At 43.4% G+C, this 18,808-nt stretch overlaps 1 protein-coding gene across 4 annotated transcripts in view; it reads left to right on the top strand.

Annotated features, from left to right (window-relative positions):
• Nucleotides 1–10,938, top strand: part of LOC121695598 (mothers against decapentaplegic homolog 4-like) — a 37,604-nt gene extending 26,666 nt beyond the window's left edge. For 3 of the 4 annotated variants that reach the window (XM_042076586.1, XM_042076587.1, XM_042076585.1), the window contains exons 10-12: nt 2,504–2,672; nt 4,433–4,571; nt 4,758–10,121. In XM_042076586.1, the coding sequence (XP_041932520.1) occupies nt 2,504–2,672; nt 4,433–4,571; nt 4,758–4,969 (520 nt within the window). In that variant the 3' untranslated portion in view covers nt 4,970–10,121. Of the gene's footprint in view, nt 1–2,503; nt 2,673–4,432; nt 4,572–4,757; nt 10,122–10,810 lie in introns of those variants that run through there. The other variant, XR_006026120.1, reaches the window with a different exon arrangement.
• Nucleotides 10,939–18,808: the final 7,870 nt, after the last annotated feature.

Here is an 18,808-nt window from a genome sequence, read left to right as displayed (position 1 = left end):
CCCCAGAGTGCAGCTGCCCCATGTTCATGCCCCCAGAGTGCAGCACTGTAGATGCCCCCAGAGTGTAGCACTGTAGCTGCCCCATGTTCATGCCCCCAGAGTGCAGCACTGTAGCTGCCCCATGTTCATGCCCCCAGAGTGTAGCACTTTAGCTGCCCCATGTTCATGCCCCCAGAGTGTAGCTGCCCCATGTTCATGCCCCCAGAGTGCAGCACTGTAGCTGCCCCATGTTCATGCCCCCAGAGTGTAGCTGCCCCATGTTCATGCCCCCAGAGTGTAGCTGCCCCATGTTCATGCCCCCAGAGTGTAGCTGCCCCATGTTAATGCCCCCAGAGTGTAGCTGCCCCATGTTCATGCCCCCAGTGTTTTTTTTTTCCGTACCAACAGCACTCGGTGACCTCAAGAACAGGTGATCTACGTGACAAATCGCCGGAATTGAGTCAGAGTGCATCAGTGCAAAACTCACTGCGGCTAAGCAGGCCCACCTGCTGGTGCTCCCGTGTCTAAGATCAGACCCTAGCATGCAGTCAGACCAAGCCACCTAAGGGGTGGACTACGAAGCCATGTTACTTGCTAACCCAGGTAACTTATAGTATAAGTATATATACTCTTTTGATCCCGTAAGGGAAATTTGGTCTCTGCATTTATCCCAATCTGTGAACTGTCAACAGCAATATGTTGCAGAAAAGATATGATGCAGAAAGCCCAAAACCAGACCTATACTAGAACATATAGCAGGTTTCAATAGACATCACAATGACACATGGCAAAGAAATATAAACGTTATATACCGTCACACATGCAGTTTATGGACAGGCACTTTTTAGTTCCATGCACCCACATGACAACACTCTGTCATTAACCACTTTCCCACCACCAAGTAGGTACAGGAACGTAGTTATAGGAACAGTCCACTTCTAAACAGTTCTACTAACTACTCTCCCCCAAAACCGGTTTTGCTTTTTGCATTCTCACTGGCCAAGTGTCCATTGGAACTTGTTTCCCATTCAGTTTCACATTGCCCATTCAATTTGGGTTGAGAGTGGGCGTGACTTATAAGGTCGGAACACAAGAAAAAAAGGGTTCTATGTTCTAGGAACTGCAAAAATCCCTCTGGTTGGAAAGGGACTATTATGACATCACCACTGGGATTCCGCAGTCGTGAGAGTGGAGTTCCTCAAAGCCTCCCTCAGAGCCGTAGATATATATCTATCTGCTGCGTCTGTCATCTTACAGCACCACCTGGTGGTGTGACGTGGGACAGCGCACTGGGTGTGAAGGCTGTCGTTAGTCAGCATTATATCACAGTAACCCAGCTGGGCATGTACAAGCTTTAGGCGGCAGTGATATCACAGAGGAAAGCAAAGCACACATAACACACAGACAAACTCATATGTTTAACTTGTATATAACTAATAATTCTCCTTACAGAGTCACATATCGTATAATGTCTATGGCTATTGTTATTATAACAAATTTCTGTTGTTATTATTTTGTTAAATTATTAAGTTGATTATGAAGTCATTAATATTTTATGTTATGTTAATTATATGTTTATTCCCGTAATTGTGTGTCACTTTGGGGGGGGGGCTAACAACCATAAACATAAACAAACACACACACACACACACATATCTCACATTCCCACATATCCCTCTCTCTCTCTCTCTCTCTCTCTCTCTCTCTCTCTCTTACTCTCAATCTCTCTCTCTCTCTCTTTCTCTTTCTCACAGACACTAATGGCCCACAGACTTACATTAGCTATGTCAGATGGTTTCATCAACAATAGCTGCCCAGTTTAATTGCTTTCTAATGGATGGATTTAATGTGTGCCATTAGAGGCAATAGCAATCATCAACTCAACAACACTTGTGCACTACAATTAAACAGCATCAGTGCAGGGCCTTACAATTAAACAGCATAAGTGCGGGGCCTTGTGCACTACAATTAAACGGCATCAGTGCGGGGCCTTGTGCACTACAATTAAACGGCATCAGTGCAGGGCCTTAAACGGCATCAGTGTGGGGCCTTACACAGCATCAGTGCAGGGCCTTAAACGGCATCAGTGCGGGGCCTTACACAGCATCAGTGCGGGGCCTTACACAGCATCAGTGCGGGGCCTTACACAGCATCAGTGCGGTGCCTTACACAGCATCAGTGCGGGGCCTTACACAGCATCAGTGCGGGGCCTTACACAGCATCAGTGCGGGGCCTTCAGAGGAAGGGAGTGAGGATGAGGAATGAGAGGAGGCTAATGGGTGTACTGTACCTTTTTATCAAGAAACCTTTAAAAACACACCTTTGTATACATCTCCATCTTTCAATCCATGTTGCTTTGGATAAAAGCGTCTCCTACAAACCAGTGACTTGACTTGACTTGACGTCCGTTGCTTTGCTTTGCTTTGCTTTGCTCTGCTCTGCTTTGCTCTGCTCTGCTCTGCTTTGCTTTGCTCTGCTTTGCTTTGCTTTGCTAACGTGTGTGTCCTGTGTGCCGGCGCCGCAGGCTCCACATCGGTAAGGGCGTGCAGCTGGAGTGCCGGGGTGAGGGGGACGTGTGGATGCGCTGCATGAGTGACCACGCCGTGTTCGTCCAGAGCTACTACCTGGACCGCGAGGCCGGGAGAGCACCTGGGGACGCCGTGCACAAGATCTACCCAGGAGCCTACATCAAGGTCTGGTAGCATGGGGACTGTGTGTGTGTGTGTGTGTGTGTGTGTGTGTGTGTGTGTGTGTGTGTGTGTGTGTGTGTGTGTGTGTGTGTGTGTGTGTCTGTGTCTGTGTCTGTGTCTGTGTCTGTGTGTGTGTGTGCTTAGGTGTTCTCTGCAAGGTTCCCGCAGATCCTTAAAAAGTCTTAAATACAACTTTCGGTTTTTATGGCCTAAAAAAGTCTTAAATTGTCTGGAATGTCTTGAATTTTCGAAAGGGAGGTATTACATTTTCGTATGGAAACCGCCGAACGAGTGAAATTTCTCCATCCGGAGACAATATGCCTGTCTCTTATCCAAATTTCAGAGGTGGATAAACTGAGTTTATTTGCATTTAGCCTCCACTACATCCCTGAACCTAAGGGATTGACATTTTCATTAAAGCAGTTATTTTAGAGTGCATTACGCCTGGTCGGCAAGTATGGGCTTGAGGAAGCTTTGGTGTTTAAGATGTTGATTGGAAGTTGTTTCTTATTTTTGCCCCTGCAGTGGGGTTATGGGTTGATATGGGGGTGTGTGATTGTGACAATAATAAGCGGAGAATGGTATTGACTATTTCTTTTAATCTCCTGTTGCTATGTCACTTTTCAAGTGCAGGCCTTTCAGGAGAAATCAGATTTAACCCGCTCAACGTGAGGCACTCAGCAGCAGCTCAACCTAAGCAGGGGTGTAGGCCTAGTGGTAATTCTGTGATCACGGTAAGGTGGACTGCGGTAGCGGGTTTTTAAAAAAGGGATTCAGAACATGTTTGATTCATGTCAACAGCCACAAGCGTACATGGAAGCTCTTGCCAATAACGTCTATAAAAACAATATATTTATGGAATAAAACTAGACAGGTACCTCAGATTAGCATTTCTGTTTATTGTTAATCTGCAATTATCTGCAGCCAGCGCAGGGCATTTATAGCCTACAATGCACCTGGACAATACTGGGCCTCTGCCCTCCACCTTCATCAAACATGTTCTGAATGCCTTTTTTAAAAACCCACTACTGCATGGCGCAGTCCACCTTACCGTGATCACAGAGCTGATAGTGTACCCACCTCTTATTTTACCACTACACCCCCTGCTTAGGTTGAGCTGCCGCTGAGTGCCTCTAATTGAGCGGGCAAAATATCATTTCTCCAAACAGGCCTGGACTTGAAAAGTGACATCAGGAGATAAAGAAAATGGTCAATGCTCTGCTTATTATTGTCACAATCACACACACACCCATATCAACCAATTAGCCAATTGTGTTTTCCCCACGAAACAACTTCCAGTCAACATCTTCAACACCAAAGCATCTTCAACACCAATGCATCCTCAAGCCCAAGCTTGCCGACCAAAGGCGTAATGCACTTTAAAATAACTGCTTTAATGAAAATGTCAATCCCTTAGCAGCATAGCGTTTCATAAACCATGGAAGTGGAGACTGTGTGTGTGTGTGTGTGTGTGTGTGTGTGTGAGAGAGTGTGTGTGTGTGTGTGTTTGTCTACTGTATTATGGTTATACTTAAAGGAGAATATTCTGGTTTACATAGCTCTGTTTCTTGTGGTCACCGAAATAAAACACAGTTCTACAGTACGTAGCTCGAGTTGCTGCATCCAACAGCTAGAGCTGCTAGGCAGCTACAGTGCTACAATCTGGGGACATGTTCATGAGCCCCCCAATAAAGGGTAATGTTGTGTGTGTGTGTGTGTGTGTGTGTGTGTGTGTGTGTGTGTGTGTGTTTGTGTGTGTATAGGTCTTTGACCTGAGGCAGTGCCACCGTCAGATGCAGCAACAGGCGGCCACAGCTCAAGCAGCAGCTGCAGCTCAGGCGGCCGCAGTAGCAGGAAACATCCCTGGCCCCGGATCAGTAGGAGGCATCGCTCCTGCAGTCAGTACGTACACACACACACACACACACACACGCGCACACACATACACACACATACACACGCACACACACACACACACACACACACACACACAAGTAGGTACCTGTAAGATACATCTGAATTGTCCAGGTCTTGGCACTGAGCCCTGAGGCACCCCACATCCTCACCCTCCGTCCCCTGTACCACCAGGTCTCTCTGCAGCGGCCGGCATCGGAGTGGACGACCTGCGGCGCCTGTGCATCCTGCGTCTGAGCTTCGTGAAGGGCTGGGGGCCCGACTACCCGCGGCAGAGCATCAAGCACACCCCCTGCTGGGTGGAGGTGCACCTGCACCGGGCTCTGCAGCTGCTGGACGAGGTGCTACACACCATGCCCCTCGCCGACCCCGGCCCAGCCAACTGAGAGGGGGAGAGAGAGAGAGAGAGAGAGAGGCCCGGCTGGGCAACAGAACAGCTACCCCACCTGCACTGGTGTGTTCCTGGGAGATACACACACACACACACACACACACACACACACACACACAGGCATACACCGACAGACAGACACACACACAGACACACAGGTATACAAACATACACGCATGCACAGGTTTACACACAAGAGCACACAGAGGCACACACACACACACACACACAGATGCATACACCCACGTATGTGCACACAAAAACAAATAGAAACACATGTAAGCTTACCTACTGGGCCAAATCAAGATGAGTGTTGAATTTGCACCTGTTTATTTTTCTTTCTTCTTCTTCTTCTTCTTCCTCCTCTTTCTCTTCCTCCTCTTCCTCTTCCTCCTCTTCCTCAGTAGCGTACTAAACATGCAAAGGTTTATACAACCAAATGATCACCACAGTCATTGCTCAGCAATGTGATGATGTAAGAAGGGAGGGTGTTTTTTTCTTCTTTTTTGTTTTCATTTCTGCTGGTGTTGGTCTTGCACTGGTGCAGCGGCTCGACAAGCCCGCCTGAGAACGGCTCGACAAGCTAGAACGGCTCGACAAGCCAGAACGGCTCGACAAGCTCGCCTCAGAACGGCTCGATAAGCTCGCCTCAGAACGGCTCGACAAGCCCACCTCAGAACGGCTCGACGAGGCCGCCTCAGAACGGCTCGACAAGCCCGCCTCAGAACGGCTCGACAAGCCCGCCTCAGAACGGCTGGACGAGGCCGCCTCAGAATCCAAACACAACCGCGTGCATGCAACTTGTTGAAACCCTCCTGCACTACTCTTTCAATAACACATACCAAACACTGTGTGCAGCTCACCACACAGATCATGCTAATTAGTGAGTGAGGCTTCAGGTGGTCGCCGACTCTGAAATGGATCAGGCCGGAGTCTGTCCAGAATCTGACCCCAGGGTACCGTTCCAGTAGTCCACTATCTGGGTTTGCGCACTTTCTTTCTTATCATGACCTCAAACAGTATGCAGGTGTATGTGGATCCCTGAAATATGTTTTAGAAAAGATTTCACTAGAAATGCAATCACATTTATGACTTTTGATAGGAGAGTTGTTTTGACGGTTTGAATAGTTTTTTTCTTTTTCTTTTTCAGTCTCTCTCATTCAGTGTGTCTTTCTTTGCACTGTAGCGTACAGTATGTGGCGACAGGTCAAGGTTCACGTGCACAGGGTTTACAGCTCATTGAGTTCAGGGATATAGCTTTATTGTACATAGAACTACGTAGCTTTGCACAGCATTATATGACAAGCAGGAGACAGGAAGGAAAGAAACCTCATCAATCAAACCAAACAGTCATTTGGAGGAAAATCTCGCCTAAATGTATTTAAGGGATCCATTGTTTATCAAGCACTTTCGTAACACGTTTAAGCTTTCATACACACTCGTACACACACAAACACATACCCCCAGAGCCAACAGAAAGACACACACACACACACATACACACAAACAAGGGACTTATCACGTCCAAACCTGGGAAACCATTTCTAGAGGGACAACAGAAGGCCACATGCAGGATTCTATTCACTAACACAATACACAATTCTTACTTCTGTCTAAACCCATTCCAGTCCTACAGGAATGTTCTGGAACTATCATGATTTTGTCATAGAACCTCAAGGCCAGTGAGATAATTCTAGAAGATAGAGATAGTTTAGACATTAGCGTCGCAAACACCCTCCCCCACCCCAGTACTCGTAAAGTGGTCCTTTGTGCCTCACCCCTCCGTGTAGCCGTTTGACCTTTTGACCTTTTCACACAACCTCTTGTCAGTTTGGTAGCCTCGCTACCTTGCTAGCCATATTCACAACCATGCAAGGCATCAGCCCACCAACGTATTTATTTTCATACAAAACAAAGATAGACATACAATAATACAAGATTAATACAAATGTGTCCAGATGTTCAGCTTTAATAACAATACATTGTGACATTGGTGTGTATCTGTGAAGAGTAGGTTCGGTGTTTATAACCAAATCCTTTTTTGCCATGCGGAGAGAGACGATGCTCACCAAAGCCAGATTACCTCATGACAGCCCAACTGAACTCAGTGTTTAAACTGTTGTTTTTCTTTTTCTATCTTTTGTCCTAAGCCAAATACACTCTACCTTTGCATCTCTCATCAGATAGCTTCGAAACTTTGTGGCAATCAAATAGGGATCTGAAATCGTGAGACCTTAGAGAGACAACCAGTTAGGATTCACAAACCCCACCCCCAACCATCACCCAGACCAGCAAATACATGGGAAAACAGCTCTGTAGATTGCAGTGCATCGTAAACCATGTTCACTTGTCTGTTGTCTGTGTACATTTAATTGTTTCATGTAACCATGGTGAGTGAGACCGGAATCCTACCTAAGAACCCAATACAAAGTGTCAGAGCGAGCAGGACTGAGATTCTGACCAAATATTCTAGAGCACTGCGCCCTAGAATATTTGAGTCTGACTAACAGATTGGTTACATCGGACACATAACTGAAGCGTTCCACTGCAACAATTACTGTAGCTTCCACTTTAACCAGTGGAGCTGGCTACACCAGATGTGATGGCAACACGCACATTCGAACAGCGTTCTAAAGCTATTGTCATGCTCTGCGAACTGAACGCCTCTGTTGAGCACCCAGTGTAGTCCGGCTGTTAGGATCTGCATGGTGACGAGTGTAGTCTTAGTTGAAGTGAAGACCATGTCTACATGGTCATCCTGGAGTGAGCTTAATACGAGTTGTTTTTGTTTGTGTTGTTGTTTGTCCGTGAGGTTAGAGTAAAGGACCTGTGTGCCTTCCATGACATGGCCTCTCTACTCGCTCTCTGAGACACCTACGCGCACGTACACCCACGGCACATCAGTTCCAGAGCTAATCCCAGGCACCTGGACATTCAGCTCTAGAGAACTGGAACTATGGTTCATCTGCCTGCCACTGGTTGAGTAGAAGAGCTCTAGAAGGCTCTAGAGAACTGGAACTATGGTTCATCTGCCTGCCACTGGTTGAGTAGAAGAGCTCTAGAAGGCTCTAGAGAACTGGAACTATGGTTCATCTGCCTGCCACTGGTTGAGTAGAAGAGCTCTAGAAGGCTCTAGAGAACTGGAACTATGGTTCATCTGCCTGCCACTGGTTGAGAAGAAGACCTCTAGAAGGCTATTCACACCAAGAACGATAGTGATAAAGATAACTGAAACTATAACGATATTAGTGTCGTTATCGTTGTATCTTATGTGTGGACGTCGTCATTCATATTAGCTAGAGCTATACTTTTTTGCCGTTATCATTATAGTTAGCATTCTTGGTGTGAGCGGCCCTTCAGCCAACGCATAATATATGGTTAAATAAGTATAAGTATATATACTCTTTTGATCCCGTGAGGGAAGTTTGGGAGGGAAAAAATGAGCCCTTTGCTGGTGCAGGTAAATGCCTGTAATGAGTTAAATGTGCAGTATTTGGTATTGAACCTCTTGGCAGTTTGCCACTATGAATGGAGTGATACTTTCTTATGCGTACAAGTTCACTAGATTCACAAAATACACCAGTTTCATAATTGGCTTCTACAGTATTTTAGACAGATGCTCACTAAAGTTGTGTGTGATTGTCACAGGACTCCTTAGCTTCATGGTGAGGAGAGTGGGGGAATGGGTTCCTTTTGTTCCAGAACGATCGTCGTCTAGCCACTCCAAACCTCTGCTGATGTCTTTTTCGTGTACTTACACACTGCCAGTATGTCTGCAGCTGACGATGGTGGAAGAGTTGGTCATTTGTAGTCGTTGTCGATGTCAGCTCTTGTCTCGGCCAGAGTTAGCATTTTACTTGAACCTTCAAAGGACTGACATGTCAAAATCTTGTCAAGGCAGATGTCAAATGCTGCCGTACATAGCTCAGTAATAGTAATAGTGTCATCACACCTTGCTGCTCTTTGCTGTGAGATGCTAAATGCTAAATGACATGTGACATTATGCTGTTATGGTATATAGAGAGCTGTGATGAAAGCTACGGATAAAAGTGCCATGGCATTGTGAAATCATTGGACATCAGCTGTTATGATTTGTGCATCTACCATAAGAAAGAAAATCTAAAAAGAGATCGTATCCTCTTAGACAACAGTGAAAAGAAAAGCGAGATTTCTATAGAGACTAAATGATTCCTACGCTGGGAAAGGAGGGGTCTCAGTAGGATCACTAATCATGTTTAGTTTTGACCAAACCTTTAGATACAAAATGCCCTCCTCTGTTTCTCTCTTAAGACGACGCTGATGTTTTGGGAAGTGCTGATGTTTTCACACATTTTCACAATCAAGTGCATTTAACTAGTCTATGACAAGAACACAGTTCACAGCTGGAGTGAAGAGAAGTAGCCAGGAGATCCTTTTTTATCAATTATGGTAGATTTTTACAATAAAGTGCCTCATCTAATTTCTGTCTCAAGATGCCTCTCCTAAGGAATTTTAGGAGACTTATCTGTGTTTAATTAGTACATAATTGAAACAATAATGAGATTCCATCCAGATCTCCTGAGCTTTCAGATACATCTTTGAAAATGCAAGTGTCCCTATGGACTGCTTTAATATTTTTATGACATGGTTATGTCTGTCTTATGAAGTAGGGTTCAAGTAAAGTGTTAACGGCACGAGTAAGAAGTATTGTTGTGACCTACTTTCTGTCACCCGTCACTGTTTCCTGTTTCTGGTCTGTGCCTTCATCGTTGCATCATTCCAGATCGATTAAGTGTAGTGTTGTGCTATCAGGCCCAGTTTGGAAAATAAAATATATTTGGATAGGCACTTTAGTTCATTTGGATGATTTCATTCATCAGTAGGACTGGTAGACCTTGTTTCCATTTTATATGAGAAAAAAATCATACACTTCTAATATGTAATATGTTGTATAACAGTACAATCATGATTTTTTAGAGATAAACACAGTCCGTTAATATTCTGAAATAGATCTAAATTGGTAACTAGATGTTCTAAGGTACTGTAAACCTGCTGTTGTGAGCTTAGACTTATTTGCAATGCTTTGAGGGGGAGTCGGGTAGCTTACCTGCTGTTTTGTGACGATAATCGTGAAAAAAAAAAAAAATTTTGCTTGACCATCTTTTTTTGAATAATACTGTAGGCCTAGGTTTAATTTTGCCTTAAAACTGACGAAACGCATATTTGTCGCCAGTGTCGCTGTTGAAAGAAAAAAAAAACAAGTAAAAAGTTACCTCGCTAGCCAGTATGCTAATAGAGACCGTCTGCACGCTGCCATCTCTACCCTTCACCCTTTCTCCTTCCTTTCGGACGTTGCATCGTAAGTGAACCCAGGGATCAAGTGTTCATGCTGCAATGGCATCTCGCTGTGACGACGACATCCCATAATGCACTCCACCCTCTGAGCTTCAGCTGTGTCCTCGTGTGATTTTAATTGTTGACCTGAAGTAACCTTTTTGTGCAGGTTCATTAACATTCTTATGGAAAACAAAATATGCCAATAAACAAGACAATCGCTCCAATTGGAAAACCTTGCAGCATTCCGTGTTACAATAGCAATTTCTAACAACAATAGTATTTAAACAATGTTATCCAGTGTAGAAAGACAAATGATAAATTTGGCTATTTTATTGATATTGTTAATTCAATTATTGTTGTAATTATAATTATTTTATTGTATAAAGGACGTGCTGCTCCTGTAATGTTGACTGTACACCAAAGTAAAACATTTTGATACAAAAAACTGCTTTTTGCCTGTCTGTCTGTTTATATTTGGTTTGTGTGTGTGTTTGTTTGTTTGTTTGCTTTATGTCCTCAGGGATTACTCTCAACGACTCTCCGCTCCCGATTAATCAAGTGTTGATATCATCAAGTGACAAAGGGGTGATATTCACAGTTTCAAGTAGTGCATTGGTCTCAAAACGGTCACCAATATAACCTCACATTTCGAAGCTGGGATAAAAATGTGTATCTGCTTATTTAAAAAAAAAAAAAACAAAGTAAATATGTAGTAATGTGCTAAATGCCCTAATGGCACAACATCAGCCAAATCAATGCATATGTAAGTGCACAAGTATGTCAACAGCCATTTTGTTTAAGCATGGCCGTATTGATGTCTTAACGGCTAGACAGTACATAACCTATAGAACCTATACAGTACATAACCTATAGAACCTATACAGTACATAACCTAGAACAGGGGTCTTCAACAGGTAGCTCACGAGATACCAGTAGCTCCCCACCTGTTTCCAGGTAGCTCTCCAAAAAGTTTGAGGAAGATGTTCATACATCTGATAACCCAGTCACTTGGGAGACATGTTAAAATTACTCTGAAATCAAATTTCACAGTCTACAAAGAGACAAGGCAAATGAGCCGAAATGAACCTTTAAAAAGCATACAAATCTTATTCAGCGGTTTTGGGTGGACATCGGCTATATGGCACGCTACTACTTACATAAAATCTCTCGGCCATGTCCATTTTGTCAAAGTAGCTGTCGGAGGAAAAAAGGCTGGAGAACCCTGCTATATGTGTGAATGTCTGTGCAGACACGTAGAAAGATCTTGAGTGAATGTCTGTGCAGACACGTAGAAAGATCTTGAGTGAATGTCTGTGCAGACACGCAGAAAGATCTTGTGCCTGTGAGGACTTGGGCAGGAGCTGGCGAGATCCCTGTTTTCAGGCTCTTGTGGCCAATTGTTTTTAGTCTTCCTGGGAGAAACCAAACAGGTGATGGGGGTGATGGAGTATTTGCCTTATTCAGTCTGCGGCCAGAGCGAGGCTTCAGGGTACACTTGCCATTATCCCGAAGTCCAGCAGATGGTGCCATTACCCCGAAGTCCAGCAGATGGTGGAGGTAATGCACTCTCGGTGAGCTTTTGGCAGCTTTTTGAGCTTTTTTTGGCAGTAGTGCACTGACATGGACAGCGGCAAGTAGGAGTTACATGCACTGGGTGACCACTAGATGGTGCTGATGCTACAGGTTAGGTATTTATTATTTGCATAATGAGAAATGTTAGCAACAGCCTGGACAACCTGCCAAGAGCCAGAAAACTGTGAAACGGACATTTGACAGTATTGTGGAGCATAGGGTAGTTGTCCTGCCCTTAATTAGCCTACTATGAAAACAAAGCCGCACTCTCAAGCATTAACTCTTGAACAGTCTTTATTGGACCATGTCGTCGACAGCATAGAAATTTGGTCTCTGCATTTATCCCAATCCATGAATTAGTGAAACACGCCTGCTACAACAGCGGCGCTCAGGGAGCAGTGAGGGGTTAGGTGCCTTGCTCAAGGGCACTTCAGCCGTCAGTCAAGTCAAGTCAAGTTTATTTATATAGCACATTTCATACACAGAGGTCATTCAATGTGCTTTACATAAACAAAACCAAACAATAATAACAAATAAAAGCATAGAAGGGCAATATAGTCAAAGAATAGTTAAAAGGTAAAGATCATAATAAAAAGAAAACATAAAACACAAGGTAAAATCATTTAAAAATAAAGAATAATTAGTAAGCAAAAACAAAGGCAAAAGTAGTAAAAAAAGTAATAAAAGACAAAGTAGAATAATTATCGAGGCAGATTCAGAATTTGTAACTCGGCACAGTTAGCAGAAAGCATCTGAGAACAGTTTGGTCTTAAGTCTAGATTTAAAACTGGCTACAGTTGGGGCCTTTTTAATGTCATCCGAAAGTTGGTTCCACAGCTGAGCCGCATAGCAGCTAAAAGCTGCTTCACCATGTTTAGTTCTAACTGTAGGTTTTACTAGCAGGTTTTTCACCTGGGACCTGAGAGGACGAGAAGGTGTGTACTGCTGAAGCATGTCTGACAAGTATTTAGGTCCTGCTCCATTTACTGATTTATAAACAAGCAATAGTGCTTTAAAGTCAATTCTGTGACTTACTGGAAGCCAGTGCAAGGACTTAAGAATTGGAGTAATGTAGTCAGTTCTTTTAGTTTTTGTTAGAGTCCTAGCTGCTGCATTTTGTATCACCTGAAGCTGTTTAATAGTCTTTTTAGGAAGGCCTGTGAACAGTCCATTGCAGTAATCAACCCTGCTGGAGATAAATGCATGAATGAGTTTTTCTAAGTCATGTTTTGACATCAGCCCTCTGAGTTTGGCAATATTTTTGAGGTGGTAAAAAGCTGATTTAGTTATCGCTTTCATGTGGCTGTTGAAATTTAGATCACTGTCAATTAATACACCAAGATTTTTAACAGTATCCTTTGCCTTCAACCCTTTTGTGTCAAGGAGAGTGGCAACCCTAAGTCTTTCCCTACCCTAAGTCTTAAGCCGTGCCTACTGGTCGAACCGGCAACCCTCCGGTTACAAGTTCAAAGCGCTAAGCAGTAGGCCATGGCTGCCCCAATTGTGTCTAATTCACTAGAGTTATACTTTACTATTAGAAGGTAAATCCTAATGTAGAAATCAGCCACTGAATTTACATATGTAGGCCTGTTGTAATATTCCCAGCAAAGTATCCACATCATTATCTTATTGTATAAACATCATTATCTTATCGTATAAACATTATCTTCATTTCCTTGTCAACACCTGCATTTCCAATCAAGCCAGATAATATAACTGCAGGCCAAGTATGAATTAAAAATGAATAAAGTGAAGACGCTGATTGAAGCATGGCATTTCTGAGCAATGCTTAATGCAAGTTCTGATACCTGCTAGTCTATCCTCAGTTTTCTACTGTCGTCCACTCAGTCAGGCTCTCGCAATGGTAGTGGCTTCGCTCATCAGCCTTCACAGTGAAAACAAAGCACTCAAGAGTCTAAACACATCTGTGTGACCTTGAAGCAAGAAGATATAGCCTCTGCACGGCGTTTAGTGTTTGGGGCCTACAAGTGGAACAGGATCGGGTTAGGGTCAGGTCAAGTTGTTATGGTTACGGTTATGCGATTTGGCAGACGCTTTTGTCCAAAGCAACATTACATTTGGCTGACGCATTTTTAACCAAAGCGACATTAGATGAGATTAGATCCTTTTATTAATCCTTGAATAGGAAATTACAGTGTCACAGCAGCTTCAAGACAGACATAACACCACACGTTGACTCAAATATATCCAGACCTAATAAGTTAAAATATACAAACAAAACTATACTTAAAGGAAAGAAAAGTTATTTTTTGTGCATTACAGAGTCTTATAGCAGCTGGCACAAAGAATTTCCTATACCACTCAGTGCAATCAGTACATACAAATACAAAACAATATAATATTTAACAGGGAACAATTTTAAGATGTTGGTCAGACTATATATATGAAATAAACAATGAAAATGAAGGAAAATAGCAATAATAAACAATAATGTCCATTCAATCAATAATATAATAACAATAGCATGGTAAGACTACATTAAGGAGAATATCAATAATAAACAACAATGTCAAATTAATCAACAGCCTAATGAAAATAAACAATACTATGCAAACCATTAAGAAGCGCTTAATGAACTAAGTGCATGTTGAACAGATATGTCTTTAGACCCCTCTTGAAAGACCCAAAACTATCACAGGAACGGAGAGCACTGGGCAACTCATTCCACCAACAAGGAACCGCCGAGGAAGAGTCTTGAATTTGACCAAGCGTTTATGGCTGGTCGACACAACAGACGCTCATCAGAAGACCGCAGTGGGCAGTTGGGGATGTACGTCTTGATCATTGTTGTATTAGCATGGGGAGCAGGAAGTGTAGTGGAAAAACAATTAGCTTGTCTTCCATACTGTCTCTGGGTCCTTCCTTTATTACAGATAGAAAATGTCAGCCAAATCTGGAATATGCAATCTGATGTAATTCACATGCCAATCGTCTCGCATGTGTGCTCCTGAGACTTGTAGTGGGCTGGGGCGAGTGGTAAGGGGAATGCTAGGGAAATGTCAAATGACCACATTAGGCTTGTACAAGGAAAGCCAACATAGTATAGATTTGAAATACATGTATCCAATTTATACAGCACATGTAGTGGAACTCTGCTGTCCTGCTATCTTTAGCATTTACTGTGCAACAACGTAGCCTACAAGTCTGGCAGGCTAAATGCTTTGTTTTGATGGCTGGAGTTCAGTGCATGTTTGACAACAGCTTAAGAGACAGGAAATCCTAGTCTCCCACCCAATTACTGTAATACATTATAATAATATAACAACAGCTGGCAGATGAAGCAGCACAGAGCACATGTAGGATGGCATGAGTCACACACACACACACACACACACACACAAACACACAAACAGGAACTCTACTGAGAAGGGAAACTTCACTCGCTCGCTGATTAGCCAAATGGAGCTTCTTAGAAACTCCTGCTCTGAGAGGAGAGAGAGTGAAACTCCTCTTTACTGACTCACTGAACACCCTGAAAGGGGACTGCCCATTGTTCCGACCATAGACTTTTGTGGATCAGCTTCCATAATCTAAAATCTGAATAAAAAATAACAACCAAAATTAGATTACAACTTTTTGTCCTGAATTAACACATTCCACTGGCAAGTTTCCAAGAGGTGCATATTTTCTAAATAAAGTGGTAACACTTTACTTGACAGTATCGACGTAAGAGTGACATGACACTGTCATGACACCTGAAACCTAACCCTAATTCTAACCTAAACTTGTTATGACAAAAACCGAATGTCACTTAATAACAGAAGCGTTATGTCATAAACGTTTATGACTTGTTTATGACACGTTCATGACAGTGTCATGTCACTTTTATGTCGACACTGTCAAGTAAAGTGTAACCCATAGCTTTAACATATATACATTTTAAAAAGAAATCCTGTTGTAAAAATATTAGTTGTAACACATCTCCTGATATACATTTAAAACAAAAATACATTTAGTCTTTATTTTAAGAGCAAATCTTAAACAAATCTTTATCATGGAGACGCAAAATGTATCCCGAATTATAGAATGACCCGTCAGGCAAAATTACATTTTTCACATAGATCTCTGTTTTCTCGTAAGTCATAGAGTGCTGTTTGCATGGGGGAAAACTGAAAACAATCGGTGCTACCTAGCTCGACTTCCATGGTTTTAAAGATGCCCCCCAAGGTCTGCAGTGTAGCTGCCTGGCCGCTCTAGCTGTTTTGTGTTTGTGTTTTGTGTTTATGTTTGTGTTTTGTGTTTACTGGTTTGGTGTGTGTGTGTGTGTGTGTGAGAAAGAGAGACCACTGTGCTGTGCTACCAGCCCACCCAAATGTAGTAGAACCAGCTAGAACTAGAACCGGCCCTGGGAGGAAAACTCCACTTCGCTGACCAGTGACCATCACCCAAAATGGAGTTTCAGAGAAGCCAGATGAAGCAGTCACACACTCACACACACACTCACACACGCACACACACTCACACACACACACACACACACACACTCACACACGCACACACACTCACACTCACACACACACACACACACTCACACACGCACACACACTCACACACTCACACACACACACACACACACTCACACACACACACACACTCACACACTCACACACACACTCACACACACACACACACACACATACACACACACACACTCACACACTCACACCCAGGTTTCAGAACAGGGGACGAAAATGGCCATCACCCAAAATGGAGCTTCAGAGAGGCCAAATAGAGCAGCTCGAAACATCCCTTTCTGACCAGCACCTGAATAGAGACGGCCAGTTCTGTCTATTCCTAGGCAGGGGCTGCCTGCTATATTTAAGGACAGCAACTGCACAAGTACAACAACGTAGATTTTTAAGACATCCGTTCATAAACAATCTTAATGTGTTGGGTTTAATCCTTAAAGTCCTTAAAACTAAACCAAATGGATTACCACTTCAAAATGTAGCCTATTTCTTTCTTTCAAATCCCCTCATAATTCGTTGTACTACTTCAGTGTGATAACACAAGCTAGAGTATCATGGAACGAGCCAAGTACCCTTCATGCAGTTCAGTCTCAATAATCAGATAAACCCTAAAATAGACACAAAGTTACAGCTGCAAGAATTATTTCGAATTCAGGACAAAAATTAGACTTTCATTTTTGCTGTGCACACACACAGAGATAAACACCAAAACTGACACACACACCAATGGACACATCAGCATGCACACAGGCACACTAAAAAGAGATCAGTATACACACACACACACACACACACGTTCCTTTTCAGCGCCTTGGGGCCTCCTGGCAGGATGCCAACTGTTCCCCCATCTGAATGTGCCACATACATACAATTAGACACATACACACACACCCACACACTCACTCAGACACATTCTCTCTCACTCACAAAGGCACACTCACTTAGACACATTCTCCCACATATTCTCCCATACAAACACACACATTCACACAAACACACACTCGTACACATTCTCACTCACTCATACTGTACACAGAGACACATTCACTTACACATACTCACTCATGCACATTCACACACACACACACACATACACACTCACACACACACACACTCACTCATAAATACTCTCACTCTTTGTCACACACACACACACACACACACACACACAAACACACTCACACAAACACACTCACACACACACACACACACAAACACACTCACACACACACACTCACAAACACACTCACGCGTTCACACCGCAAGCCACTAGCGTTGTCATGTCGCTAGTGGCTTGCGTTACGCGGTCTCAGCGCGGTCTCAGTGACCGCGTAACGCAAGCCACTAGCGACATGAGACCGCGTAACATCCAGCGATTACAGCCAAAATGACCACTGGCCTCACGAGACGCAACAAAGTTCAAATAACCTCGACTTTTGAGGCGATGGACAGGTGATGAGTGAATGTGAACGAGGCTTTAAACACACTTGACCAGTCCCCGCAGGAATCGGTGTGAGTGTGTGTAACTGGTTTGGTGTGTTTGTGTGTTGTGTGTGTGTGAGAAAGAGAGAGAGAGAGTCTGTGTGTGTGTGTGTGTTGTGTGTGTGTGAGAACGAGAGAGAGAGTGCGTGTGTGTGTGTGTGAGAAAGAGAGAGAGAGTCTGTGTGTGTGTGTGTGTGTGTGTGTGTGACCCAGGCTAACTCTCAAGCCCTCTTCTACATGCTAGAGTGGTGTAATCCTCCAGACAGACAGAAGATCACCAGTCCGTTGCTCACCCATGGAGACACACACCATGTTATGTAACAAGGGGCTTTTGGAACGTTCTGTTTCCATTCACGGAATTCTGAGAGTGAGGGGACAAAGGGGGAGGTCCTCCAAAGAGGACGTTTCAGATTCTGGTGAGCAGCTCCGTTTCAATCAAGGTTATTTGTTATGCATTGATTCCATGAGCAGCTTCCTGGACCAGAGACAGGGCACACTTGTCACTCTTCTGTTTCATTTCAATCTTATTTATTTATATACCACCACTTACCATTGAGTAGAAATCTTCTCAAGGTGTTTCACAGAGAACAAAGATTTAAGCGCACACACACATACTCCAGCCCCACCCAAATCCCTGTTATATTATAAAGCTAGATGTACTGCCTAGCGGTGCATCATATGACTGCCAGATGGTGTGAGCACCTACTAGGCAACCTAAAAACACTTCCATCAGTGTGTGCCAGTGTGTAATATATACGAAATTAGACATCCATCCAAAGACTGTGGTAGTGATTCATTCAGATCAAATGTAGCGAAGTGTAAACACATCACATTGTGGTTCTTGAGATATAGAAATGTGTATGCAATGCTCCCTATGGACAGAATTTCACTAAATTTAGTGTACCTTCAGAGAATGTCTTAATGATCCTAGTTGTCAAATTGTGCGCCGTTCACACCTGCTTGTTATGAGGTTT

Source organism: Alosa sapidissima, chromosome 21, assembly GCF_018492685.1.
Source record: "Alosa sapidissima isolate fAloSap1 chromosome 21, fAloSap1.pri, whole genome shotgun sequence".
Lineage (NCBI taxonomy): Eukaryota > Metazoa > Chordata > Actinopteri > Clupeiformes > Clupeidae > Alosa > Alosa sapidissima.
Note: the sequence above shows the minus strand (reverse complement) of the source record. Positions and strands in the feature narration are given on the sequence as shown.